At 47.7% G+C, this 27465-nt stretch overlaps 1 protein-coding gene across 5 annotated transcripts; it reads left to right on the top strand.

The window, feature by feature from the left end:
• The first annotated feature begins 218 nt into the window (after positions 1-218).
• Positions 219-23096, top strand: LOC8042918 (eukaryotic translation initiation factor 5). 5 transcript variants are annotated; one of them, XM_040504317.1, is made up of 12 exons: positions 219-433; positions 607-735; positions 5705-5840; positions 6680-6744; positions 7043-7337; positions 8217-8591; positions 10394-10597; positions 11466-11633; positions 16930-17076; positions 17989-18111; positions 19868-19996; positions 22630-23096. In XM_040504317.1, exons 5-12 carry the CDS (start codon positions 7263-7265, stop codon positions 22759-22761), a joined length of 1353 nt encoding a protein of 450 aa, XP_040360251.1. In that variant the 5' UTR covers positions 219-433; positions 607-735; positions 5705-5840; positions 6680-6744; positions 7043-7262; the 3' UTR covers positions 22762-23096. The 5 variants fall into 5 exon arrangements, with proteins under 5 accessions (XP_040360251.1, XP_040360252.1, XP_040360254.1 ...); XM_040504318.1 differs by having other exon boundaries at positions 351-433; positions 610-735; XM_029979216.4 differs by having other exon boundaries at positions 412-491.
• The last annotated feature ends 4369 nt before the right edge of the window (positions 23097-27465 follow it).

The raw sequence follows: 27465 nt of genomic DNA, 5'->3' as shown, positions 1-27465 counted from the left end.
GAAACCGAGGTGCTTACCAAACACACCCGTAACACGGCAAAATGTAGAGATCGAACGTGTACGTTTGCGCTTCTTTTTTGCTCGTTGCAGTAGCTGTAAGACTGTAATTGTAGTAAAATGAACAAATCAACACCTTATGAGCGGGTCAGCAAATTACACATGGTTGTAAGATTGTTCTTTTCTCCTACCAAATTTGTCCAGTCCATAAAAATGATTTTGTTGCGGATTTTGTGGGGCTCTCAGAAAGTTACTGTGGTTGCAGCAAAAAAAGAATTATAAATTACAATTATTGAACTCTTACTTTTCTAAAAAACTTGTTATAAAATAGAGAAAAAGAGTATTTTCTGACTACGAAACCAAACACATCCGGGAACCCATTGCAGATGCGTCGTCGTGTTGGTCGCTCGCTGCGCTGCAGACTCGCAGTATTCGGGTGAGTGGTGACTCTGTTTTCGGCCTTCCCGTGTGGGCATATATATTTCCTCCGAAAGGTTCCTATTTCCTTTACGACGACGCCTTGATTCCGCCGCACGGTAGTGCGGCTTGACCCCAGGCCACTGCTCCTAAGCATCTGCGGTTTTTCTTTCTTTTTTTCCCCCACGGCAGCAGTCGGTGGAAGGAACCTTTCCACCCCAGGCGCCACCATTTCTTCGGTGATTGAGCTTCAACCGTGTTTCTCCGCACACCACAGCACTGGTCAACAGTTTTATATGACGTCTTTATTTTGGTGGATCGGTAAGTGGACTACCGTGCCTCTGGCCTCCCCATACTTCGGTGTTCGTTGACAAGGGCCGCCGTTCTTCCTGGTGCCAGCATACGTTAGGCTTAAAGCGCTCGACGGGAGCTCTTCGTGGGAGCTCGGGGCAAACTTGCTCGCGGACGCTGGCAGCGTTCATGAAGTATTCACCGGGCGCAGACGAGCCGCACGTTAGGGCTTCTAATCTCCACTTTGGAAAACGGGGCACCCTAGTTCATCAGTGGTGCGACGTAGCTGATTCTGGTAATCACTCAACTGCCATCACTGTCTCGTGGCCAGTCTTCACATATTTTTTTTCTTTTTTTTTTTCTCCCCCGTTTGGTTTTGGTAGAAACCACGAATCGCCGACCTCTGCTGCATTGACATGTTTGTAGTTTCTGAACCAGAAAGCCTGGATTATGAGTTGAGACCCGTCGTTGCCTTCCCTTTTACTAAGTTCACGCAGCAGAGGAGGGGGGTGGCCAGAGCAGATATCTGTCGAAATCGGCCACGACACGTTTTCATGGGGGTACCCGTTGTCCATTTGCTTACGGTGCTGCCGAACGAAACTGCTGTCTGCGCGCGAGTGAAGCCACACTGTAGCCCTTAATGTCGCCGACTTGACCGTGGACAGAGCGTGACGCCTGTCAAACTGCTTTCGGTTGAACGCGATGATAGGTAACTACTGGAAAGTGGAGCGTTTCGGTTTAGAGTTCACTTTCTAGCGCCGTAAACCCGCCCAGGGCTTGAAAGCATTCACGTCACAAGTGGTGATGTTGAGAGGAATTTCGGACTCTGGAATGCTGTCCTCAACCTGCTGACTATCTGACGTCGTATTCCCAGAGTGAGTTACTGAGCAGTTTAAGGATGTGCGGGGTGAGACTTGTCAATAAATCGATTAAAGAGAACTAGTTCGATATGTCGCCGAGTATGAACGACTCGTTATGTGAAGTGCTGTACAGTGCTCCACTGTCTCCCTTGTTCGATTGCAGCGGTAATGCATAGCTGACGAAAAAACGCTTACGTAAGTGCTTATTTGTTTGAACCGAGATCTAGCTCAGTGTTTGTATTTGGCAGCCAGCTGCTACGTATATGCAGTTCCCAAAATATCAACATACTGAAACGCGGGTCTCTGGGAAGAAGGTTTTTTAATTTAGTGTGTATAACCAGGACTAAATACACAAGACAGCAGTGGGGTCGGTCGGTCTGTTTCACTGAGCACCAATATATTATTTGGCAGAAGTTGGTGTAGTTGTGCCTTTAATAATATACCTAAGCTGCGGGAACAGCAAACGAAGCCTTGCTTTTACCATTGCCTAATTGAGAGATGCCCAAAACAGGCGGTAGATGACTGTTTTTCCATTAAAAAGAGTTATTTTGTCAGCCTTAGTTTGGAGCTGTGTGGAAAATAGCCAGACTACAGTCCTTCGACATTGGTTTGCTTTCAACAAGTTAGTCATCAATAGAGGGCGGTGGTGTGGACACAAATAAAGGACTCCTTTAAAGGCCGACATACACTTCGCGCTTTCCACTTTTGCCCGCCACCTCCTTTCCTATATCCTCTCCACCTTTTACCTTGCCCCAACCTGGCTCCCCTTCGTAGCTTAGGAGAGGGGAGTGCTGAGAGGATTATCTTCCCTGCAGAAAACCGAGGTTGTACGTTGGCCTTTAACTAACTTTTACTGGAAAGTGAAGTCAGTTGTGCCTGAAAGATACCATTTGGCCGGTGTTTGTTACTTGACAGTGGGGTGTAACAGAATGACAGAACTGAAAGGGGCTGAAAGCCCACTCATCCACTTTGTTCCATACATACTTCGGGGCCTCAGAACGACTTTTTTGCACCAATTTTGCGGCTCCTATTGCAATACAACGTTGTCAGTATGCACCATGTAATAATAACCATAGATGCAATGCATTTTTTTTTTGCCAGTTTTTTATAGCTTTTGGCCAATGTGACCTGTTTTCTGGAGCACCTAGGTGTTTCAAAATCTTGAAAGCAAGGAAGTGCCACCCAAAATTCCACTACACATTCTTTAAAAAAAACAAAAAAACTGTTAAGGGTTTGTGTTTTATTACTTGAGTGCGTGGTTGTGTCAGCAGTGAAATAGGACTGTTTCAAGAGTGATGCTTTGCTCTGTTGCTGGAACAATTTTCAACTGTTTCCCGAACGCACTAGCTCGATTAAGCATTTCGTTCCAATCTTTACGATATTCCAGCTCTACCTCCTGGCACTTCTAACATGTAAAAGCAAAGGCTCAAACTTGGCCTTCTTCCCAAATTTGGGCATTTGCTATAGATGTCTTCAAAAGGGGGACCTTTGAGTTAAGGGCAACGTCCATATAGCGTGGGCTGCTACATCGCGTTTGCTAATGTGCCACGTCATTTCTGAAACCTCCGATCTATGTCGATATAGGTGTCGCTTGTTTTCGTGCTTTGGTCGTTGCAAGTACTGGCGACAACATAAAATATCAGTAAAGAAATATATGTATATTTTTTAATTTGACATTTAAAATGTGTTTTCGATAGGTTACTTTTTTTTCCCCTGTACCGCTACTGCCGCGTCCAATGCACAAGCCTTCTTGGCTTATGTTGGAGTTAAAGGGATTGTCCGATCGAAACCAGAAGTACTTAAGGTTTTGCTCTCGTTAAGTCGAGGGAGCCTTCATGTAGACAAGTGTCATTTTTAATTTGATATATGATCTCCCGTAAACCTTTCATGAGCGTATGTACGAAACTGCATTCCGAATCTTGCCAGTGTCAATGGCTGACATTCATAGGTGCTGCGTGACGTCATAAAACTCGAAGGTTTGTCGGATGCTTGGGATAACTAGCGTTTGTTGATGGATGTCTTGTATTTTGTTTAGAATTATATAGTCTCCTAGCCTGTACCCTACGGAAATATGGTTCCTTTAATGCAGTTCCGAAGCATGTGCAAAAAAAAGTCGCGCCTTTTTGCGGGATAATACTTGCAAACAGCCATAAGCTTTGAGCAAACGTATGCCGTTTCGCGCAAACACAACTGTGACGGCCGCCGATCAAACTAAGGGCGCTTGCAGAGCAAAGGATGCAGATTTTGCCTCTGAAGCGGCACCTAGGTACACGAAGCGGCATCTGGGTACACATGTCGGCGAATTTACTGGATTGTTGATGAGGCTGTTGGTCTTTCCCTCAGAGGCGATGTCCGCGGGTTGAAGGCAAACAGTGAATCGTTCAAATGCATGTCGTCACTTGACTTGGACGAGCTTGGTGAATCGCAGTCACGCTCCATTTTCACACGCGGACCAAACACAAACGGGCTGCACAGATGCTAAATACAACTTCTGGCATCGTTTACAGATGGCCTAGCTGTTGGTTTCGGTTTCGCTGCATAATCTAATTGATTGGTTCGATTTGGGCGGGGAGTGGATGGACGTAGTTTAATATTGTTGGCACAGCATCACACCTCAGCTTACGAGCCTTCTGTCCGCTTAGAGCTCAGCTCGTAGCTCTCTTCTGTGAGATGATTGCTGCATAAGCGGGTTCTCGATCTTGACGGGAACCCAGTCCCTACGCACAGCGACGATCCACTTTTCTCACAACTGCACGTCTTGCGGAAAAGTGTGGAACTTCACGTCTTGGCTCGCATGTGCTGCCTGGTGGTTGTGGCACCCGACTGTGCAACAAAAATCTCGCCCAACCATGAAACAAGTCGAGCACAACAACAAAAACAAAGCGCGCTGGGGCATTCACTCGCAGGCAAACGACGAGACAGAAATGCTCGCTTTGTGTTTTGTGACGTCAGAGCTTCAATGTTGCCAACGAAAGCAGCGTTTATGCTAAAATGCAATTGGAGCAGTATTAATTCAATTCTCACGCAGAGGGGCATATAAAATTCAGGCATTGCACATACGATGCGTCTCGGGGCAATAACAATGATATTCAATTATTTTCTCGAATACAAAATTTGACCTTTAAGCTGTACAATGTGAAAAAAGTAATAAATTGTATCCTATTGTACGTAACTGTCCTTGCCCCGCCAGATACGCAGAAAGCTGTTTTCATAAACTATTGGTATGCGGCATTTAAGACAAGCGGCGCCGGACTACCGCTTCACAGTTGCTTTCTTTCTTTTTTTTCAATTAAGCATTGTTGTATAGTTCTGAAGAAGTGTCGGGTTTCTTTCGAGGCAGCAACTGAGCTGGCAGGGTTGTTTTGCATCTGGCTGGTTTGACCTTAACGTTGTTTGAATGGGATTGTTGTAAGGGGTCGTTGAGTTCACTCATACTTGGGGGAGTGAGATTTCTTGGACTTGTCACCTGATCAAGCACAACTTTATTTTGTTGGCTAGTTGTCTAAATCTAATCTAAACAAAACAAAAAAATTAAAGGGTGCCAAAGAAGAAAAGCAGCTGCCCTTTTTTTTATTTCTGTAATACGCAGAATTGACGGACTGTGCTGTACACATACCTCACGTATGATTGTCAAAATACTATAAAAATAGTACAATGTAATATGTGTTTATATATTAAAACATATGTATATATGTTTTAATATGTTTAATGAGCTGTCTGCACAAACGTGTGCCACTGCTGCTTTCTTCTCGCATAGAATTTTTTTTTCTTTTTTTTTTTTAAAGGAGGTTTTTTAGTAACATTGGGCCTCTTGCAAGGGATTATAGAAGTCCCTTTCTGTGACTATTGTTGGTTTCCTTTGTTAAAAACTGTTTTTTTGGTGGAAAGTGGAAGTCTTCCCGGTTTGACTTGAGAAAGTGTTAGAAAGCAACTGGATGTAACAAACACAACATAAATTTCCCATAAAATTTTTAAACTTGCTACATATTTCTCAGTGGACAGCCACCGAACGACCAGTTGACTGTCTCATTCCGATGCTCAACATTAGTCTGATGCCGCTTTCAAGGTGGTTTTGTTTTGGACTCCTCTTCTATTTAGAGGGCACGAGACCTTAGTGTGTCTCGATGACCTCTTTCCAGAATTCTTGGGACGAGGAAATCCAGCAAACTACCGGCAACAGATAGAGCCTAGTAGCTGCACCATCGAGCCGGGCAGGTTTATGCATTTCCGGGGGTCTGTGACCAGTGGCCGTCTTCACTGTAAACACCCGGACAGGTGAGCAGGGTGGCCGCTGGCTGCCATTTCTCCTATACTCATCTTATTCTCGGTTCAACAGCTCGTAATACTCATTTCAGTGAACTTTTACTGGAGGAGCTCCCTAATTCTGGGTTTCATGTTTTACAAGATCTGTGCTTGGGGGCTAAAAATACATTTTATTTTCTAAACTAAAATTTAAGGAAGAATTTTTTGGGGGAAGGGATTTAGACGTATTTGAAAAATATTTTGTTCTTTTTTAATTGCTCTAATGGAGAGATTTGTATATTTCTATTCGAGGAGAAACCGGGTATAATCTGATTTTCATAAAACTTGCTCGGGGTAGAAATATTGCGTGCATTCGGGTTTTATCTGAAAATTAAAAACCCTAGTTCTGTAACTGCGCATAAAGTCCGTTGAAGTCATGATTGGGCCAGAGACATTTGTGTGGCTCTTTTTTTTTTCCTGTGCTGGAACTTTTAACATTAATTTCGCCTCAGAGACTAGAAGAGACAGTGTTTAGCAATCTCTATTTGACAACCTTGGGTGGTAGCTAATAGCTAACACTCCTCTATTTCATACGCTCTCAGCTCCAGTTAAGTCAACTGAAGCTGAGAGTGTGCGGGCCAAAATTCAGATCTAATTCTCCAGACACAACTCTAGTTTGACTCAGGCACGCTCAAGAACTCCGCGTACTATTGGCGTAGCTCCTTAGTTACGCAAGTTAGCCGTGTGCCGTCTACGAGCTGATGCAGATGTGCGTTAATCAGATTTGCCTCGTGGGACTCGGACGTCATTTCGAGCGACTTCGGGTCCCCCGTTTGCGTTTGTGTGCTGACCGGCAGCGTCTTCTCTTTCAGGAGAACAGACGTACATTGTAATGCTATTAACAGTTAACCCGCAGAACTTAAACCGGAACAATTAGGTGAGTTGCCTCATACATGCGTGCATGTTGCATGTCCACGTGGAGCGCCCGCTCGCTTTTCTCTCGCCTCGCATTTCTTTCTCTGTGGTCTTTTAGCGGAAGCCCGATTGGTGGGCTGTTTCGTTTTGAGGGCTTCTCGCCTTGGCGTGCCTAAATTGCCCCGCCCGTGCCGTGCGCGGGTGCCCCAACGGAGGAGCTGTCAAAAACTCTGCTAACCTGCATCTTTGTCGTTCCCCTTCCTTTCTCTCTCCCACCTTGCCGGTGTGTTGCACCCCCTCACCCCACCCACTGTGCGCAGACGCTATCCCCTACACCCGCCAAAGATTGCAGGCCCTGCAGTCCTGACTTGTCTTCTCTCTTCCGAGGATCCTCCCTCCCCCTGTGCAGACTAGATTCCCTCCCCCCTCTCTCCCCCTCCTCTCTCCTTTCTCTCCCCTCGCCTGCTCCCTTCCTTCACTCCCCCCGGTGCCTGTGCGTGAACCCTCCCCCGAGCCACCGCCGCCACCTGCGCCGCCGTCATGGGGAGCGTCAACGTGAACCGCAACCTGACGGACCAGTTCTACCGCTACAAGATGCCCAAGATCATTGCCAAGGTGGGTGGTGGGAGGTGCCCCTAGTCAAAACTTCTTTCGGCATTGGGAGGGGTTTCAGGTCATCGTGTTAAGGGATGGTCGAGCGTTGTGTACCTATTGTGGAGACTGGTCAGTTCCTCGTGCCTTCCATGTTCTCTGGCATATCCATTCATGTGTATATGGCAAAAACCAGGAAAAGTCTGGAATTGGGACCTATTCAGTTGGCACTGCTTTTGCGAACCAGTTTTTGCTAGCCACAGAATATAGATCATGAGGGGACAGAAAAATCCCCTCATGACATCTATACCGTGTTTCTGACAGTGGGGCACTCTTGCAGTGCGTTGAATTACCTTGTCACCGTTCGAAGCCACCGACCTTTACTGTGTCTTCTGGGGAGTTTTAGGGCCGGCACTAACCTGCCAAACCGACCCATAACCAGGCAAGACTGGCTTTCGCAGTGCCTTAGATTATGCACCGAGTGGCTGCCTCGTTGCAATACCAGTGTAAGCAGGGCATGTAAAGACGCAGGGAATGTAAAGACATGTCCTTTTACGAGGTCTGGTGGAGGTCAATGTTCTAAGCTCCGAGCTTATGTCTGGCGTCCTAGTAGGGTCGGAGTCAACAGCTTCTAAATGACACGTCTGTAGTGCCAGATGTTTTACATCACCCACAGCCTATAGGAGACCAAATCAGTCCACAGATTGAATGTGAGGGTGTTTGGCTGGAACTCACGTGCTCACTAGTTGAGCTCGAGTACCATTTAATCCTGGGCCCTGATAGGTGACATAAAACATCCAGGACTACCGCTCCGTTGTCTAGATGTTGGCTCAGGATCCTTGAGGAAGCTTTGGTGAAGGGGGAGAAAGATGGTGAGCTGGAAAGGGCGTCCTCTGTGTTCAGGTGGAGGGCAAGGGCAACGGCATCAAGACGGTGCTGGTAAACATGGGGGAGGTGGCCAAGGCCCTGAACCGGCCGGCCACCTACCCGACCAAGTACTTCGGTTGCGAGCTGGGGGCCCAGACGCAGCTGGACGCCAAGAACGACCGCTACATCGTCAACGGGGCCCACGAGGCGGCCAAGCTGCAGGACATCCTTGACGGCTTCATCCGCCGCTACGTGCTTTGCGCCTCGTGCGACAACCCCGAGACGGTGCTCGGGGTGCTGCAGCGCAAGGGGCTCATCACCACCAAGTGCCGGGCGTGCGGCCACAGTGGCACCCTCGACGGGGCCCACAAGCTCAACACCTTCATCCTCAAGAACCCGCCGCCGGGCCAGGTGAGGCTGGCCTCTTGTTTGGCCGGAAGCAGCCCCATGATGGCTCCCCTAAGGTCTATTCGCACGGCGCATTTGTTTGGCGAGTTTAATTTTGCAAGATAGATGCACTTTTGAACGCAACCGGAAAAGGTTGCGCACGCTCCTCGCTTCTGAAGCAAGGTTTTGCTGAAGCCTCACGAGGCCTGTCAATCACCTGAAGGATAAACGCGGACGCTGCGAATGGCCGCTCGACTTTGGTGCGACGTCTGACCTTTGAGGTGGAGCGAGCTTTTGGAGGCCCGACTTTTGGTCAGTCCCATATCCAAGTCAAAGCCAAAAAGAGAAAACAAACATGGCGGCGAGTGCCAAGTGATGCTTACGGGCGATACTGGTCGGTAGCACGCGTTGGTGGCACATCGCAGACTCCTCAACAGTCGCGATGAGTGCAAGCACTGCATATAAATATAATGATTTGAAAAAACATCTTTTAGCGGCACAAAAATTTTGGAAATACTGAGATATTCGCCTGTTCTTTGATGTTGACTGTCTTTTCCCCGGTTTGGCAGGTCTAGTAAACTGAGAGAGCCAAATCCGACCGAGCTTATCGAGCGGTGTCAATAAAGTAGACTGTCTCTTCACACTAAGTTGATGCAAGACGCTCAATATTTCTGGTGCAGATGACATGGGTTGGCGAAATTTCGTAGCGAGTCAATATGTTGCAGATTTTGCGCGTCAAACTCGACGAGTGAATAGGCCGATTCCAAGAAATCTTGGATTTCGCTAAACTGTTGCGCGTTGAAAAGACGCTCAGTGTGAATAAACCTTTAGTCTCCTTCCACTTGGGTTCCAATTTTCATCGGACAAGTTTTGCAAGAAGCCAGTAGGAACCATGTTTTATATACTTCATAGTCTATACAGGGGGGGGGGACAGTGTTTCAGATAATCAATATTTGTAAAAGATAAACAAACAAAAAAGGACACCTTCTGAAAGTTAGTAGAGAAAGTCTAGCTTCAGCTGGAGAAATCTTCGACTGTAGCCTTATTTAGTGTTGTTCCGGAACACTGCTTCTTCTTTTGGGAATGCAGTCCTTGTGGCGGTCCCTTTTCTTATCGTGTCATTTTCCCAGTATTTGGGTCACGTGTACATTCTCTTCAGGCTGGGAATGTCATGCCACTATCCTGTTCATCCTGCTTGTTCCTTTGTTTCTCGAACACCAAAAAACACTGCATCGGTAGGAAAAAGACACTAAAAATATGAAATGGAAAAACATTCCCAAATACTGAATAAATATTAACCACGAAACCTGAGTGATAACTAAATGCAAGACTTTCGAGGAAAAGGTTGTGACACCATATACGCCTCTCTTCTCGCTAGGCCTAATGACAAACGCCACTATGGGCCCCAGTGAAAGAGTCAATATAATTGCGTTCAGTACACATATAAGTTGGTTTAAAGGCTTTGTTCTGGTTTATTTATTGGACAAATCTTGAAAGGAAGTTTTCTTTTTTCAGTAAGGTGGTATGCTTTTGTTTTCCCTAGGAAGTGGCCAATTTCAAAAGATGCAGTGATGTCTCGTTAACGTGGATGCCTCCATCGGGTCGTTCATAATAACTGGAGAAGAATGTATTTAACCAGTTCGTCCCCGAAAGCGTCGTCTGTATCGGGGTGCATCCATATTAATGAGACGTGACTAGTTCCTGCCCGTGGCTAGCAGGCGTGCCGCGCCGCCCGACGGAGGGGTGCTGTAGGTGCAAAGGGTCTTGCGTGGACTGCTGCCAAAAGCGGGTCCCTGAGGAGGGGGGGACGTAACGGGTGCGTGCAGGACAGTGGCAAGGCGGCTGCGGCGGCCCCCGCGGCGGCTGCATGCGGCAAGAAGGGCAAGCGCAAGTCGCGGGACGAGCGCAAGGGGGAGGCAAACGCCCAGCAGAACGGGGACGAGGCCCAGCAGGAGTCCGACCACCAGGACGACGACTGGGGGGACGACCCCGACGACGACTGGGCGGAGGACACCAGCGAGGATGCCAAGGTACTTCCCCCTTCGACCCCCTTCGCCCTGCGTCGCACCACGGAGAGACGGGCGGTCGGCGTGCAAATTAAAGTGGAGTTCTTGTGCTCCGTCGCATTCTTTGCGTGGTGGTCGACGCCGAAGGGCTACGAGGAAAGGCTGTTGGCAGAAGTGGAAACGGCGAACAAAAGAATCTGACCCGTCCGGTCTGTTGGTGTTCGACTGGTGGTGGCACTGCCAAAGTAGAAAGGAACAAAGGCAGACATCGAGCATTCATCCCTTGCTTTTCGGCGTGGCTTTGTGAGAAGGCAGATGTAGGGTCGAGAGTCCACGATCCGTTATTTATGCAGTGGAGTCTTCCCGGAAAGGTAGCTCACGTTTGTTTCCTCTCGGATGACCGCGCTTTTTCAGAGCGCAGCTTTTGGGCGCCCGTTCCCCCATATGTCGCCGTCTGCCTAACCGCCATGTGCAAGAACGGGCACCTAACAGTCCCATAATGCAAGACTGCATGCATTGCGTTAAGGGACCTATACACCAATTAAATTTCCCCCCAAATTTAGCAGAGATACTGAATCGGTGCGTAGATCCGCGACGTCCCCTAATGTAACACTGCGTGCATCGCATTATGGGACACAACTTCACAGATCGCGGCTTCACACCGCTCGCCGCCCCCGTATATCGCAAATCAAAATACCTCGAGAGTTGCGCTGTAATTTCGTTTTACAGAGAGAAGCGTAAACGTTTTTAAATTTTCGCGATAATGCGTGAATAGAAATAGTGCTTGCCTGGAGCAGTATTGGGCTCGCAAAAGTGGTTCGCTGGAAGTCTTGCGGCAACAAAGCTCTCGAATGCCGTGGGGGGAGAGGTGACCGTGTGCGACCGGACGCAGGCCCGTCGCATGGAGGCCCTGACCTCGGGGGCCAAGGGCCTGATGCTGGACGACGACCTGGAGAAGAGCGAGCAGGAGCGGGTGGACATCTTCTACAACTTCGTCAAGGGGAGGAGGGACGGCAGCCTGGACCCCCGGGAGGTGGTCGGGGAGGCTGAGAGGCTTGAGGTGAGAGGCCACACCTGCCACCCCTTGGGACCTTTGGAAACCCCTTAAGGCCCGTTCACACTCTTGCGACCGAGTACGACTGAGAGAGACGAGATCTCTTAAAACTTGTTAAATGTTTTTAGAATGAGGGAACACACTGGGATTGTGGCGCCATCTATGCGGTGACCCTGGAACTGCATTTCACAAGAGCAAAGGTTTTGCGGGATTTCCGAGGTCAAATGTGCGTAATACCCATAGAAAGGCTCGTTTATAACATTGACCAAAGTTTTTCGAGCCAAGAAAGAAAGGATAATGCGCGAGAAATAAAGAAAAATATGCCGGACTGCCGAGTTTACACTGCTTCCCAATAGATGGCGCCAGTGTGTTCTCTGGTTTAAGAAGTTTTAAGGAACCCAGGTTTAAGAGGTCGCGCGAGTGTGAACGGGCCTTTACGACCACTCTGGTGCCGTCTATGCGGTGACCCTGGAACTGCATTTGTCTAGAGCGAGGGTTTTACGGTGTTTGCGGCGTCAAAACGTATGTACTAGTACTACGAGAAATGGTTGTTTGGAACATCGACAAACGTTTTTTCGAGCCAAAAAAGAAAGAAAAACATGGGAGATATACTAGACCGCCAAGTGTTGCGCTGCTGTCAGACAGATGGCGTCTGTGTGTTCTCTTGTCGTAAGAGGTTTCGTGGCGCACATTTCTAAAAAGTCGCAAGTGTGTCAACAGACTATCTCTTCCTCTCCCCTCTCTTGGAATGTGGTGTTTTGGTTTGGGTGAGGAGGTTTCTGAAGAGGGATGTAGCATCAAGGACAGATATCTCTGCTCTGCCTCTGTTAAGCATGTTGAATCCACAGAGGGATAGAGGTAGTATAAATGTCCGGGAACCGCTTTGATGTCCGCCAATATTCTTTGTGTATACCGTTGAACCTCGATCTAACAAACCCCGATCTAACGAAATTCGCGATTTAATGATATTTTTTTCTCCCTATCTTGCTTCCATTGAAGACAATGTATTTTATCTCCTGATTTAGTGAAGTACTTGTGCACCGCAGTTTTGATTAACGAAACCTTTGAAAATCGCACATACACATTATCAACGGCCTCCGCAAGAAAAAAAAAATTTAACAGATACAAACCTATCTTATTGTCGAAAACTGAGCATAGAAATGGCCGGTCATTACCTTTTCCACAAGTAAAAAAAAAGTACACACCGGTGGTGGTGATAATGATGCTGATGACAAACCTCGTAGCCTCTGCCTCTCATGGAAAAAAAAAAGTGCCATTACATGCACCTACGCCCAACAAACTACAGCTCTTGCATGCTTGCAGCAACAAAAAATTGTTTTGTGCCTCGAGTGTTGTGCTGGATGGAGGTGGTCGTGTTCTTGAAACAGTGAGTGGTGCACCGAGCAAAAGGAATGTTCTGTCGCTCGACATCAAGGCGAAAATAATCGCTAAAGTGTTGAGCGACGAAAAAAAAAAGACTGTTGCCAAGAAGTAGGAAATTTCGACGATTTTGAAGTTGAAAGACAGCATTATGGCAACCGTAAATGCCAGTTGTTGCTTTCTTGACTGCACGCTCTCCTACGGTGCTAGGCACGGCTCCCATAACCATACAAAATGAGGGTCAATGAACTGCATTCTTCTATTATCGCCACATTTTGAAGTAGAACCTTATTTGTAAACGCCCCCTTGCAAGATGTGAGGCAATTGGAGGGTTTTTGGGAGCCTGGAAGACTAATTTCAGCGCTAATAAACAAAAGCGTCGGGTCAACAAAATTCTTGATTTAACGGAATTTTCGGCTCAAAAGGCGACTTCATCATATCGAGGTTCAACTATAGTTTTGTTTATGGACAACTTGGCTGACACTGTCGTGATGTTCGAAAAGCTTATGGGCGTGAATGGTGCACTCAGGGCAGGCCGTTGTGCAACTTTCTAATGTGGACCACTGAAGTGCAAAACAATCTGATCACGAAGAAGCAAAGCACGTGTCTAACAAGCTCCCAACCTGTTTCGCCAGCCATTTAGTATATAAAACTCCAAGACCGAAGGCTTTTTTTTTGGCTGAAATCACTTTTTCTGGCTCAATTATTCAGCTGTATAACTCATTAGCACTGACTTCATTAAGGGGGGACACGGTGCAAGAAACTGCGATTTTTGCCTAAAAAACCCGTTTTGGGATTTTGTTTTTATCGGAATCCTTTACTAATAAAGAATCTATACGCAAAGTTTTATTGACATCTGTGCCGTAGAACAGCCAGAACTTACGTTTATTCACGTGCCGGAGACGCCCGCGCGCCGCTTCGGGCACAGGGCGAGCCACAGAAAACACCGTTTCTAAATTCGCGCCCACGAGACGCTGCGTAGGCCTAACGCGACATGTGTACCCTCGTTGGAAACATCGTTTTTTTTTCTTTCGAATGAGCGCGCACGCTGTTTTCGAGAGTGCAATAAGGCGTGTGCAGAGCCCAACAAACTAGAAGTAAAAATCTAGAAATGACGCGGCCGGATTGGCTAGGAAATCGAAACTCGGACTGTGGTTGGTGCAAATGCAGCACGTGACTCTTCGAACACTTTTTCGCGGTCTATGGAGCCTTTCCAACGCCGCCATTACGGTCGTTTTCGCTTTTGATTCCTATCGTCGCTGGTTGTAAATCGTATCGCCGCTTTCCGTGCGCATATTTGCGCACTCAAAATGCCTGCAACAAAGCATTTCACTAAGAAGAAATTCGGGAAACGAAACCGTTTTACGAAACCGAGGGGCCGACGTAGCAATGGGCGGCCGGTCGTGCTCGAGCCGTCACCATGTTCGCGCGACTCGGGCCCAACGCAAGCGACGACCGAAGTTCTTCCGAGTCTCGACGCGACTACCTCGGCGTCGGAAAGCTCAGCTTCTGTCGACGACGTCGAAAGCAACCTGACTGCTTTCGAACGAAAGGCTGCTCTCCTCCAACGTGACGATGCATCTGAAGGTGTGGCAGCTGATGCCAGTGATGAACCAAAGCCACTGACTGGCTACCGTTTCATGAACGTGGCAGCTTTACAAACCCTGATAGAATTGCTGTTGTGTCCCGAGTGCCACAAGCGAGCGCTTGAACTGAAGGAAACCGGTATCGGAGCGAGTCTCCAGTTTGTCGTCGCATGCAGCGGCTGCGGGGAGGTTGCGAAAGCGGCACACTCTCCGCTCTTGGAATCGAGTCGCCAGCCCGAGCTGCCCGTGCGTCTTGGTGTAGCGAGTAGGAATTGTGGCATAAATTTTACGAAGATGACAAACTTTTTCGGAGGCATGGACGCCCGACCTCCCATGCACTTGAAAACATACCAAGCCGTCTCGGACAAAGTTCATCGCGCCGCGATGGATGCTGCGCGCGAAGTTATGCAGGAGTCCGCGCAAGCGGTAAGGAGAGAAAAAGAAGCAGAAGACAGTGGTGCCGTCGTTGATGTGTGTGTTAGCTTCGACGGCACATGGCACAAGCGGGGCCACACCTCACACTTCGGACTTGGGGCTGTGATTGAGCTTGACTCGGGCCTTGTGCTCGACTTCTCAGTGGCAAGCAATTACTGCCATGGCTGCAGCATCGGACCCAAGGAGAGCGAAGGTGGTCATGAGGAGTGGATGGAGACTCACAAGGAGACGTGCCAAAAGAATTTCAACGGCTCCTCAAATGCCATGGAAGTTGAGGCTGCTGGGACCATATTCAGCCGGTCCAAAGATCTGCACAACATGCAGTACACTACTGTACTAAGCGATGGAGACAGTAAGGCGTTCTTGCATGTCTCCAAGCTGAATCTTTACGACAAAGAGATAACCAAAGAAGACTGTGTCAACCACGTGGCTAAACGAGTCTTCTCTGGCATTGAGAGCATAAAGAAGAAGGGGGGCCTGGGAGGCAAGGGAAAACTCACGAAAGCTGTGGTAAAGAAGTTGACAGCTTACTATGCTGCTGCCCTCAAGGAGAACGCTCCAGACGTCAAGGGAATGCAGCGGGCCGTCTTTGCAAGCCTGCTGCACTCCTATTCAACAGACGCCAAGCCTCGACACATCGCCTGCCCTCGTGGTGAGGATTCCTGGTGCCACTACAATAGGCACCAGGCCCTGCTCGACGCTGGCAAGCCGTCGGCTCCTCAGGCCCACCGCCCAGCATTCAGCCAGGACATCGCCAAGGACCTTGTGCCACTTTACAACAGGCTGGCCAAGGCAGACCTTTTGGCACACTGTTCCAGGATGCAAACGCAGAATGCTAACGAATCATACAATGCTTTGGTGTGGAAAAGGTGCCCGAAGACTGAATTTGCGTCCCTGAAGACAGTCGAGACGGCAGCAGCCTTTGCTGTTCTAGACTTTAACGCTGGCCCAAAGGGTATCGAGCGAGTCCTGCAGAAGCTGAACATAGCTAGTGGTGCGCACGCAATCAAGCACGTGGAGCAGGCCACAAAACTGCGTGTCACGAGCACGAGTAAAGGCGCTTCAGAGCTCAAAACTGGCGACGAAGTGGCGGAAGCTCGAAGCAATCGTCACTGAGCAGCATCGAGTTGAACAGGAAGGCTCCACCTATGCCCTTGGTGCTTTCTGAGAGCATACACGCTCTTAAAATAAAAGGGGACGTAGTTGACACTTTGACTGCATTTTTCTCATTTCATGCTTTTTCAGCAAACCGCGCTCTTAGGAAAACTATCGTTTTCAGAATATGCTAGGAATATTTCTTATTGAAAGTCTTTCTGGACTGAAATTTTGTGAGGAAAAACACTGTGCTTTTCTTTTTTTAAAGTTTGCCTTCCTTCATGCTAAAAAATCAAGATTTTTAGAAATAAAGAAAAATGAAAAATATTTTTATTTTTGATTTTATGTTTTATCTATGAAAAAGGTTAAAACATTGAAAAATTACTCCACAGTTATGTGCTGTGGCCATTCCTAAGGTTATATAACACAAGAAAATTCAAAATTTTCCTTTTATTACGAAACGATAGTTTTCCTCAACAGACACACCTACTTTCATATTGTGAAATGCATAATTTCTTTCACAATTAAACTAGAATGATGAAATTCGCTACAGATGGTCTCAGTAGTGATAGAATCTCGCCCTGCAATTTTAGGTTTGTTTAAAGGAGCCGTTCAAAAGTTAACATTTTTGGGTAGTGTTCCCCCTTAATGTAGCTTTCTCAACTTTTTGCTTTTTGTTTTAAGAAAAACTGTTTTTTCAAAAAGAAAGTCCTTTATATTTCTCTCTCTATTTTTCTTTTATCTTTGTCTTTCTCTCAAGTATTTGTTTTTGCAAGTGTCTGAGGCAGTCCCTGGTGGCTGTGCAGGTGCGTGACAAGGCGCCCCTGGTGCTGTGCGAGCTGCTCTTCGACGACCAAATGCTGAGCCAGGTGGCGCACCACCGGCTTCTCCTGCTGCGCTTCACCCACGGCAACCAGCGCGCCCAGCGCTACCTCCTTGGGGGCGTCGAGCAGGCACGTGCCGGCTGTCTTTTTGTCGAGCGGGTGGCCCCACCGACCGCAACTCGATGCAAACCGGTTTCTGCCTGCCCATTCCTTGGATGTCAGTCTCGCGGAAATAGCTTTCTTGTGGTAAAGGCCGGTTCATGCGTGTGGCTCAACACCAAAATGGAACCGAGTCAGCACCGCGTTAGTGCTAGTGTCAGCACTGTTGTACATCAGAATAGCCCTGGATGATCAAAATGAGCCGTCAGTTCTTCGCCGGGGCGTGCCAGGTGCCCTCTCGTCGGTTCGGCACGTAAAACTCCCAAAATTGATTTGATTTAAAGTTTAGCTCAGGTAAGGGAGATTCTGGGTATTGGTTTTGAGTTTGCTACCCGGACTATGGTGCCTCATATGCATCTCTGACTGGTGTGTTTATCGCGTCCTCAAAAGCGGTTCCTTGATTTCCGCCCGACGACGCCGTATTGTCGTGTGTCGTTCCCCAGGTGGCGGGTTCGAATCCCGACCGAGGTGCCCGCAATATGACGGAGGCTTATTGCAGAGAAGGCGCCATGGGTAACCGAGCTTTCGGTTGCACGTCAAAAAGTCCCCAGGTGGTCGAAATTAATCCTCAGTCCTCCGCTGTGGCGTGCCAGATGCCAGTCGTTGGTTTGGCACGTAAAACCCCCAAATTTGTCTTTAGTGTCGTGTGTCGTGCCGCAATCCTGGTGGCATCGGAGCAGCAACGGTAGACGTGTCAGACGCCTGTTCTCTTGCATGTCATGCCGGCTCTTTTGTTGTCATTTGTTGCCACCCGGTGCCACTTGATGTGTGGGCAGAATAGGACGCTAAACGCACCGGTCGAAGACTCGTTCTAAGCGTCGTGTCCGGGCAGGCTTTGTGTCGGTCGGGAAGGAAGCTGATGGCCTCTCGGGGGCGCTGCAGGTGGTGCGTGAGCACAGCGCGGCCCTCCTGCCCCGGGTGCCCCACATCCTCAAAGCCCTGTATGACTCGGACGTGCTGGAGGAGGAAGTGCTGCTGGACTGGTCCAAGAAGGTCTCCAAGAAGGTGCGGACCCCTTTTGCTCTTCCCGGCTCCCGCCTCGAATTGGTGCTCTGGGGGCAACTGCACCCAATGCAGGGATGTGCTGCCAACAACTCTGGTTGTTTTAAACCATATTGAACAACTTTTTTTTTTTTTTTTATCCGCTGCAAGCATTTTAAGAACTGACTACAGTGGAATCTGCAATAAGATTTTCAGTGGAACCAAAACAATGAAACATCTCCGAAAATCGTATTAGTGTATTCCAAACGGATCTTGTTCTGATCCCGGTGGCAGTGCAATACCGCTGGTCCCAGAGGTATGCGAAGAGCAAGTCGTCTGCTTGCACAGGAGATGCGGTGACTTCAGAATGACGCCGAGCTCTGATTGGTTTCGATTGAAATGATAGTGGGTAGACCTCAATGCTAGGTGCCTTGAGGTCTACCCACTATATTTTTGATCAGCCAATAGGAGCTCGGCGTTTTGATCTCACGCAACCCCTGTTCAAGAAGCAGAGAAACTTGCGCTCCGCATAGCACTGTCTCTGGGATCGGCCACTTGTTTCATTTGTTTAAATAAGTGGGTTTTTTTTTCTTTTTTAATCTTAGTTATGTTTCTCTTCGTGGCGGCTGTGGCAATTGCAATTTCTCACAGCTGTGACCGCTGGCCGTGACTACCACAGCCACGCCGCGGGTCATTCGTGATTTATTGGAACATGATTTGAGGTAGTACACTGGAATAAAAAGATAGTTTCTTTTAATTCCTGTTAACCTACTTCAGCATTCATATTGTACAGTTTCAAGCAAAAGTATAGTTACATTAGCTGTACCCATGCACATTGCTAATATCAAAGTACTAGACCGAAATATGTATTCCGCGGGATCGTATCAATGAGATTTTACTATGTTGCGAGGCCTTTAGCGAAGTACCTACAAGTGCTTGCTCGCGGGGTGACAAGTCTGTTGTATCTCCATGCGAGGCCCCACAATATACCCAATCCCAACAACGTGAACAACTCTTCAGCATTGTCGTCCACGGCAGCGGTATCAGTGCTGCACATTCCTCGACTATACTGGCCTCATTAATAGGGTGACCTTAATAAGTAATATTAGTAATATAGAAGTCTTCCACACACAGAGAGTGTTCGAATGAACCTGCAGATGCACTACACAAAAAAGGGAAAAACTGTACTTTGTTACAAAGCAACTTTAGAGCGTATTGGTAAAGTTTACATGACTCAAACGTATGCAACACCTTTGTTGTTCCTTGTCCCGAGTTTATTTCAGTCTTTGTGTTGAGTTAAATGTACTTGTGGAAGCTAAAAGTTTCATAGTATGTATTTTTTTATAACTCTACGTCTGTAAGGAGTAAACATTCTTGGTTTTGTTTCATTCGCAAGTACCATGCATGCATGCTCCCACGAAAACGGGGCATGAGGCTGAGTTAGACCGAAAAGACGGGACGGCGAAAGTGAACCTCTAAAGGGGACTGTCCCGGTCAAAAAGGGGACTGTCCTGGCCAAAAGAGCACACGCCCTTCCGTGCTCGCTCGGTGGGCGACTATAGCGGGTCAACGACTCCGCATCGTCGCATAGCTGTGGCCACTCCCTGCCGAGACCAACTTCTTGTTGAGCGCACCCAGTAGGAGTGGGAGAGTATTTCCTGCCCTGCAGCGTGTTGGCTTTAGAGTGCTGCGAGACATGGTGTTGCCTGTCCAGTGGGCGTTTTGAAATCCGACGGAGGTTGTTTGGTTGTTCTCCAACTGCCGATTGGTGGACCCGCAGTATGTGAGCAAGGAGGTGGCCCAGGAGATCCATGAGCGGGCCAAGCCTTTCATCAAGTGGCTGCAGGAGGCCGAGGAGGAGGAGAGCTCCTCCGGGGGGGAGGACGGCTCCGAGGACGAGAATGTCGAGGTGGGAATTCCTCTCTTTCTCTCCGAGTTCTCTTTTCTATTAGCCCTCTCCGTGTTTTTTTATACCAGGTGTTTCATCAAAGGCTTTCCAAGTCTCGTAAAAATTGGGTGGTTGAGAGAAAATGAAACTCTTTCCAAGAACAAACTGCCAGCCATGGCAGACGTCGAGGATTGCAAACTTTATTTTAGTTAGCGAAATAATAAAATAAAATTTACTAATTAATCTCCTAATTAGTGAAAATAAACATTGGTTCAAATGAAAAAATGAAAGCCGTTTACAATTCCCTGTAACGTCGGTTAGAGCGCAGCTGTTGAGGAGGAAGATGGAAGCGTACTGAGGGATAGGTGACTCCTTGAGGTCACGTGACCTCGCGGTTACGGCGACGGCGTAACCGAGGTCACGTGACCTGAAGGGGTCACATGACCTTAGGGGGGTCACGTGACCTAGGGTTGTCATGTGACCTAAGTGGGTCACGTGACCTCAGGGGGGTCACGTGACCTGGGTGGGTCACGTGACCTCACGGTTACGCTGACGCCGCTCAAGCCGGAAACGGGCCTCTAAGAGCTGCGCTCTAAAACTTGCTAAGCATAATCGAAAACCACTAAATGAACTCATTTTAGAAAGGTGTAGGCTAGGGCTGCCCTGCATGGCATCACGAGAAAACGTTCAATTTGGACGCGTTTCTAGGTTTCGGTTTGTTTTCGGAGTGCATCTTTGCGCCAGCGGTCTGGCTCCTTGGCAGGGGTGGAAGCATTGTGTGCCAATCCACTCTACTCTCAACGCAACAGTTGCGCCAAAACTAACCAAAAGATTTTTTTTTTAAGCTATATGTTTTGGAGTACTTTTCTTTACTGGCCACAGTGGTTTACCGTGTTTCTAACCACCATACCGATGTGGTTGCGTCAACGTCAAAGCAGGTGACTCGTTTGATGAAAGATAAGTTGTGTGTTTATTTCCATTCCCCATACCACTGCCTTCGAAGCACTTGTTTGGGCGCGTTACCTCGTACCTTCAGGGCCACGACTCGGCCAACAACAACATGTAGTTGTCTATCTCCAAAAATGGAGTATGCAAAGGTGGCTTTGTCAAAAGTACTAGGGCATCAGTTCACTGTTTATTTTATTATTTTGTTTGGGCACGTGGCGCTAGGCACGGCTGCGTATATTCGAAATACCACAAGCATTAAATTGTGTATACCGTAATGTTTTGTACGAACACCCGCCCTCGAGAAATCACCCCTCCCGCTTTCTGGGCTGAATTTCCATAACACCAAAATTCCAAAACATTGACTATTGGAGTGCATTTATGTTTTCTACACAGGGACTTGGAATGTTTTGTATTTCCAAAAAATAACAATTGTAGTCAGTAAGTATTGGGCTTTATTTACTACCATACTATTTCATCTTAAGATGGTTTTGTTTTCAACTTATGGAACTCGTGATTTGGTTTGTTACATAAACGCAAAGTTTTGTTTTCATGAGGCTTAAGTTTTGCTTGTTTTGTTGACCCTGCTTTCTATTGGAAATTAATAAGAGGAACCAGCCCACCTCCAGGACAGTTCTCTATAGACCAACACGCGGCTCTGACGTCACGCCTCTGCGGTGGCGCTGTTGTCGCCACGGCGCATGCGCAGAAGCTTCACCTCACGCGAATCTGGTTTGTGCGCCCGCGCAGTGCCCACACCTGGTGTGGGCAAACATGTGCTTGTTTGTAAACATTGTGTCGGTCTATAGCTGCCATTCAGATAAATTGCAAGGACACTGTTTGCTTTTTATGCTACGACTAGATGCCCGCTCATTCCCGCCGCATATCGATCACGCTACGTCCGATGGGGATCGCATCAAACGCACGATCTGCAGTGTCCGTACGTGACGAGCGCGTTCACTGCTGGTTTCCTCGTCCTTATCGCACCGTGACACGCGAAACTGCAGCGTCCGCAATGTACGCCATCCGCTCCTATGACATGCAAATTCCCAACCCGTTCCCGCATATTTTTTTTTGTGATTCGCACGCGCGATATTGGTTTTTAGGACACGTGAGTGTATCGCACTGTGAAGCGCGAATGCGTCGCCAGTTTTTTTTATACAAATTTTTTCTGTCGCATTTTTTAAGGTGCAAACATATTTTTCACCATTTATCTTTTTATTTTGCGTGGGCATTCTTCCTAACTGCTGTGGCTGGCAGTTAGTTCCCGGAAAGAGTTTCATTTTTGAAAGCCTTCATTGAAGCGCCCTGTATTGTACTGCTTAGAGCCACAACATACGCTACGTCTAGAGTGTGAGCAGTCCATTCCCCGGTTTCTTTGCGAGCACCTCCACTTTGGCGCTGTGTGCAGTTTGCATTCGTTGCCGATTTGGAAGTGCTGCTTCCTGACCTTCAGATACGGCATTGGCAGGCTCAGGCAATGACACTTTGCTCTGTCGCCGTCTGTCGTAACATTTTTGGAAAATGTTAAAGCGCTTCCTGCGGTTTCAGACGACTTTTCAGGTAACTGGCAATAATAACCGTAAGCAGCAAAGATGGCTGAAATGTCGCTGCTCTGAAGCGTAGCCTATTTAGTGACTCTAATTACACCGTTACGGGCAAAGACTCGCGAGCACGCCTGTGCTGAGGCAAGTGGTTTCTTCCGGCAGGTGGTGTACTCGGACCGCCACATCAGCTCGAGCATCCAGGAGATGAAGGAGCAGCCGAAGCCGCAGCCCAAGCCAGCAGCGGGCCAGCAGCAGCCGAGGGACGAGGACGACATCGACATCGACGCCATCTAGCAGCTTTCTCCCTTCCACTGTCTTCTCTGTGTAGGCTGCTCCGGGAGAGGAAAGACAAGGCGGAAACTGATTCCAGTCAGGGTGGGACGGAAAGCACTTCTTCGGTTGGGGACAACTTTCTGGTCCAGTCGAAACAAATTATTCTCCCCTACTTTTTTTTTTTTTTCCGTTCTTTCTTTGGCATTTGATATTGGGTTTCAAACTTTTTACGACAATAGTGCTGCAATGGTTTTTGTGCAATTGTCCGCTGAATAAATTTTTTTTTTCTCTAGATATTTGTGTATGTGGTACCCTAAACAATTTCATGATGTTACAAATAAAATTTGTTCATGCTACCTTGGCCCTCTTCATGATCATCTGCATGAGGAAATTGTGCTTCTACAAGGTGCTGTGCCTGAATCGTCGATCTACTTGTCCCATTTTCGCGTCTAGTACTAGTCGATGTACTGTACAATTCACGGGTACGGACACGTTTGTCCCCAGCCCCCCGGCTGGCTAAAGCTATTCGGTGGTCATTTAATATTTGTCTTCCTTTACTAAAAAAAAAAAAAAGATTTCAGGGAAGGGGGTTGATTCCCAAGTCACTCCCCTGCCCATGCCACTGGAGTGACGGAAGGATTTAGGAATTGAATTCTCCAAATGCCCGACGGAACAAAGGTTAATAATTTCAACAGCTTACATTTCGCATGTTTTATTATAGCCTTTGTATGATCAAGTCTAGGCAAATTGTCTGTGAACTTGCAGCCCAGCCTACAAACTCTGTGGGGCAGCACATGCAAGCTTTCCATTTTTGAAAGACAATGCGCTCTCCACGCACACTCACGCCAGCGTGCGCGACGCATAAGAGCTGAGGCTTGTACGTGGTGCTCTAAGGCGAGTATTTTATGACTTGCTGCGATCATTATATTGGGTGTTTGGAGATAGAATCTATTGGTCAGGCTCGATTAAAAAAAAATCTAATGTGTTGGAGCATTACTGGCTGTGCCTGTGTCGCTTCAGCTGCTAAATAAATAACATGTTTAACAAAGAATGACATGCTCAGAGTTAGTCTGTTGCTGCAGTTCAAGTAGAAGCTTGCACCAGAGAGAGAGAGCGAGTAAACTTTATTGTGGAAATGGAGTTTTTCATATCCCAGACCTATGCGGAAGCTTGCACCGCAGTTTACGCCTGACAGAGTCGCAACCCTGGACTACGAAATATTTTTTAAAAAATTGGTATTCTAACGCTTTTGATATTTGCTCCCAGAATAATGATGTCGTCCTTGGAAAACACGATGAAAGTGTAATCGTCGAGAGCAATTGGCTAAAGGTAGGAATTGCTGGTTTCCCCGGTTCTTCCACAGGGTTCCATGCATTAGCCGGTGTTTACTCAATTTCAATGTTCAATTTCAAAGAAATTGAACATCACCTAGCACAAAGTCACTGGGGATGGCATGAGCGCTTCGCTCTGACCAGTGCTTTGTTCACACGAGGAGTGGCTTTCGAATTATTCGATTTCTCTCGTCAAAAAGAAACAAGAAAATTCGGTTTGTTCCCCCACAGCTGAAGTGTACACTTCTAGAGGTGGTGTATGCTTCAGCTCCTTAAATCAGTAGAGTCTAGTCGCTAAAACTGATGGGGATTTCAGTTAACCAAAAATCTGTCATTCCCCGAAATTTTTTGGTCGCGGTTCTTTTAGGAGCAGCCAGCCTCCATACCGTGTGTCCCAAATAACGGCCAGGCTCTTGAAATCGACCTCGAAAATCGGTTTCTTAACCTATCGCGTTCCGATCTTGTACAGCCTTGACCACAAGTGGTGCATCTTTTCTATAAAATTTGCAAAGAGCGAACTTACCTGTGGAAAAAGTAAAGAAAGAAAAAGGTTTAGCTCCTATGGAAAACGCAGTGAAGCCACCGGTCTCCAAACCAAACCCTATGGTTTGAAGACCGATGGCTTCGCTGCGTTTTCAAAGGGAACCGCTACGGGCGCCGAAGAACCTTTCCTCGGCCTCGTTGTCTCTGTCGGAGAGAGAGAGGTGACATTCCTGAGACCGAAGTTGACGACTTTGGTGAGCCGGGCGAGTGGTCCTTGCTCCTGAGAGGGAAATCGGGATGCCTCCTCTCTTCCTCTCCTTCCCGCTGTCTCTGCGGTTTACTTTCCCCCAGTGTTTCTCCCGGGGCCTTGTCTTGCCCCCCTCCTTTTAAATTTCCCTGAAGACGAAGCGTCCGGCAGTAAATCATTTGTTTGTTGAAAGTTGAAAGACGTGTTGTCCCGTCCCCTGTCTTTACGTATATAACTCTTTCTAAACTTACATCATTACCAACGCCCTCACTAACAAGTAGAAAAAAGAGTATCCCGACCTGTTCAAAAGAAGGGAAAGGAGGAACGGGGAAATGTCAGCCCTTCTCACCCGTTCCTCCTTTCCCTCCTCTTGAACACGTTGGCATACGCCCTCTCCCGTGCAGCTTTGGCTGTACTGCCAAGTACTGCACGGTTTTGCGTTGTTTTGCGTCTCCGCATGGAGAGGGGGAGGAAGTAAAGTTGGAGGGAGAGGTGAGAGGGCAGTGCGGAGACGGAAAATAACAAAAAATCCTTTGCCCCCCCCCTTCCCCACCACCACCACCACCACCCCGCCCAGGGCCGTACCCAGAAAAAAATTTCGGGGGGGGGGGGGGGGGGGGGGTTTCGGGGACAACGGCGGCCATTTTGAAAATGTCTATTGTCCGGTCCCGGTTTGGTACCCGGTAGCCGACCGGTGCCACTGCGCGTGCGCAGAGGTGGAGATTAAAAGCGGCTGGCTGCAAGTGCACCGACCAGGGCAATACCCAGAAAAAAATTTCGGGGGGGGGGGGGGGGGGGTCAGAACCCCCTAACCCCCCCCCCCCCCCTGGTTACGGCCCTGACCCCGCCCCTTCTCAACGCTTTTGAACAGGGTCAACTGTATGCACATCCAGCTTCTCAGGAAGAGAAGCCCAACCCCCAAAGCATTTGACGGTACGCTTTTTATCAAATCTTGCTAACTTTTTTCTTTCTTGCACAAAAGGTGCAACATAAAATAGCACGTCAATACAACACAGATAGCCCATGCACTTGTTGGCGAACTAAAGTTCTCTCATATTCTCAATTGCGTCGAAGAAGAACGCACATTCGGACGCAGTCTCTGAACTTCTGCAGTACACGGACTGAGCCTCGATGACAACATCACTAAAGGGCTTGTCTACAGATTAGATATTGGGGTCGGCGTGTCGATGTTCCATCCGCGCCCCCCTTTTAAAATTATTTTAGATTTTTCCATTCATTTGAACACATCACCCTTCGTTCATGGAACGCGGTTCTCGTCTGACAAAAGGCTCGTGTTGGGCCACTGCTCGCATGTTTACTAAAAGCCACCGCCGGGTTTCGCTCGGGGCGCTTGATGGTGTTAGGCCGAGCCTGGTACTCATAGAAAGGGTTGGGGGCCTGGAAATCGATGTGTCAATAAAAACTTAAAATACCGGGTGTCCGCGAGAAAACCGAACCATGTTTTTCTCACCGCAAAAATAAACTAGACATTGCGGAGAGCTCAAACTTCGTCCGAACGTAGCATTCGAGCGCTCGGTCGGCCGCAATTTTTCCATTGCAATTTTCAGAAAATCAATTATAAGTTATGATCATTTTTTTTTTTTAATTTCAATGGAAAATGGCGGCCTCCGGAGCTCTCAATATATGAAGCTCTATGGCACCAGAAAAACCAAAAACGGGCGAAAATGGGCCCCGTATTCCTATCGAAAATTTTAGAAAATCAGTTATAACTTTTGAATAAGATAACGGTTGGTGCTGAAAGTTTTTTTGCATCTTGCTCGAACGGTTGAGGCTACGTTCTGACGAAGTTTGCGCTCTCTGCGATGTCTAGGTTATTTTTGCGGTGCCAAAAACAGGGTTTGGTTTTTTGGCGGACGCCCGGTGCAAAGCAATCAAAACCACTTTATTCGGATGCATAATCAATCACGCCGATTAAGTCAGACTTAGTATATTCCTTTCGTATATGACGTGTTCGCGTGCCGCCAGTTCTTCAAAAAGACCTTTCGGGTGAAGTGTGAGAGGTCTTGGAAGTGCTTCGCAAACCTGAAGCTTGGTCACTTGCGGTTCTCTTGAAATCACCTCAGGTAATGGCGGATGGACTCAGCCTCAAACTAGATATTGGGAAGCAACAGTAAAATGAACTGATTATACATTTCCGTTATACACGCTTTCTTTTTTTTTTTTTTTTTTTTTTTTTTTACGAAGCAGGTTTTAATTTTATTTGCCAGTAGCTTTTCCTATAGTAACAGACTGCTGGAAATGGCACGCTCCGGTGAAATGCTAACAGTGTAGCCACTCACACGGTCAAATCGGCCGTGGCGTTTTTTACATTTCACCGAAACGCAGAACTCAAAACTAATCGTTGTGAAATTGACATGAATATCCTTACCGTGTTCTTTTGTTCATCTTTATTTACAAAGGAATGTTACCCCGGATGGCGGGCGAGGCTGAAAGAAAAAAGACGAGAGTCCGTACGCTTGTGCGTCTGCTAGCGTACGGGCTCTGCCCATACGCTAGCAGACGCTACCGACAGAAGACACTAAACTAAAGCACAGCGTGTCACAAAAGAAAAGTAGCGTTTTTTTAATTTTTTAATTTTAAAAATCAACTACGCATATCTGAATGCCCAGTGTAGTTGCTAGCAGTTCGGATCAAAAGCCAAAG

Source organism: Ixodes scapularis, unplaced genomic scaffold (assembly GCF_016920785.2).
Source record: "Ixodes scapularis isolate PalLabHiFi unplaced genomic scaffold, ASM1692078v2 PGA_scaffold10__122_contigs__length_95168666, whole genome shotgun sequence".
NCBI classification, from domain to species: Eukaryota; Metazoa; Arthropoda; class Arachnida; order Ixodida; family Ixodidae; genus Ixodes; species Ixodes scapularis.
This window is presented reverse-complemented; position numbering and strand designations above follow the sequence as displayed.

Bases quoted from the DNA above. Each gene is read 5' to 3' on its own strand.
- LOC8042918 (XM_040504317.1), top strand. From the start codon at position 7,263: ATGGGGAGCGTCAACGTGAACCGCAACCTGACGGACCAGTTCTACCGC. The intron at 10,598-11,465 runs GTACTTCCCCCT...GACCGGACGCAG, and splicing joins ACACCAGCGAGGATGCCAAG to GCCCGTCGCATGGAGGCCCT. The intron at 11,634-16,929 runs GTGAGAGGCCAC...GTGGCTGTGCAG, and splicing joins GGGAGGCTGAGAGGCTTGAG to GTGCGTGACAAGGCGCCCCT.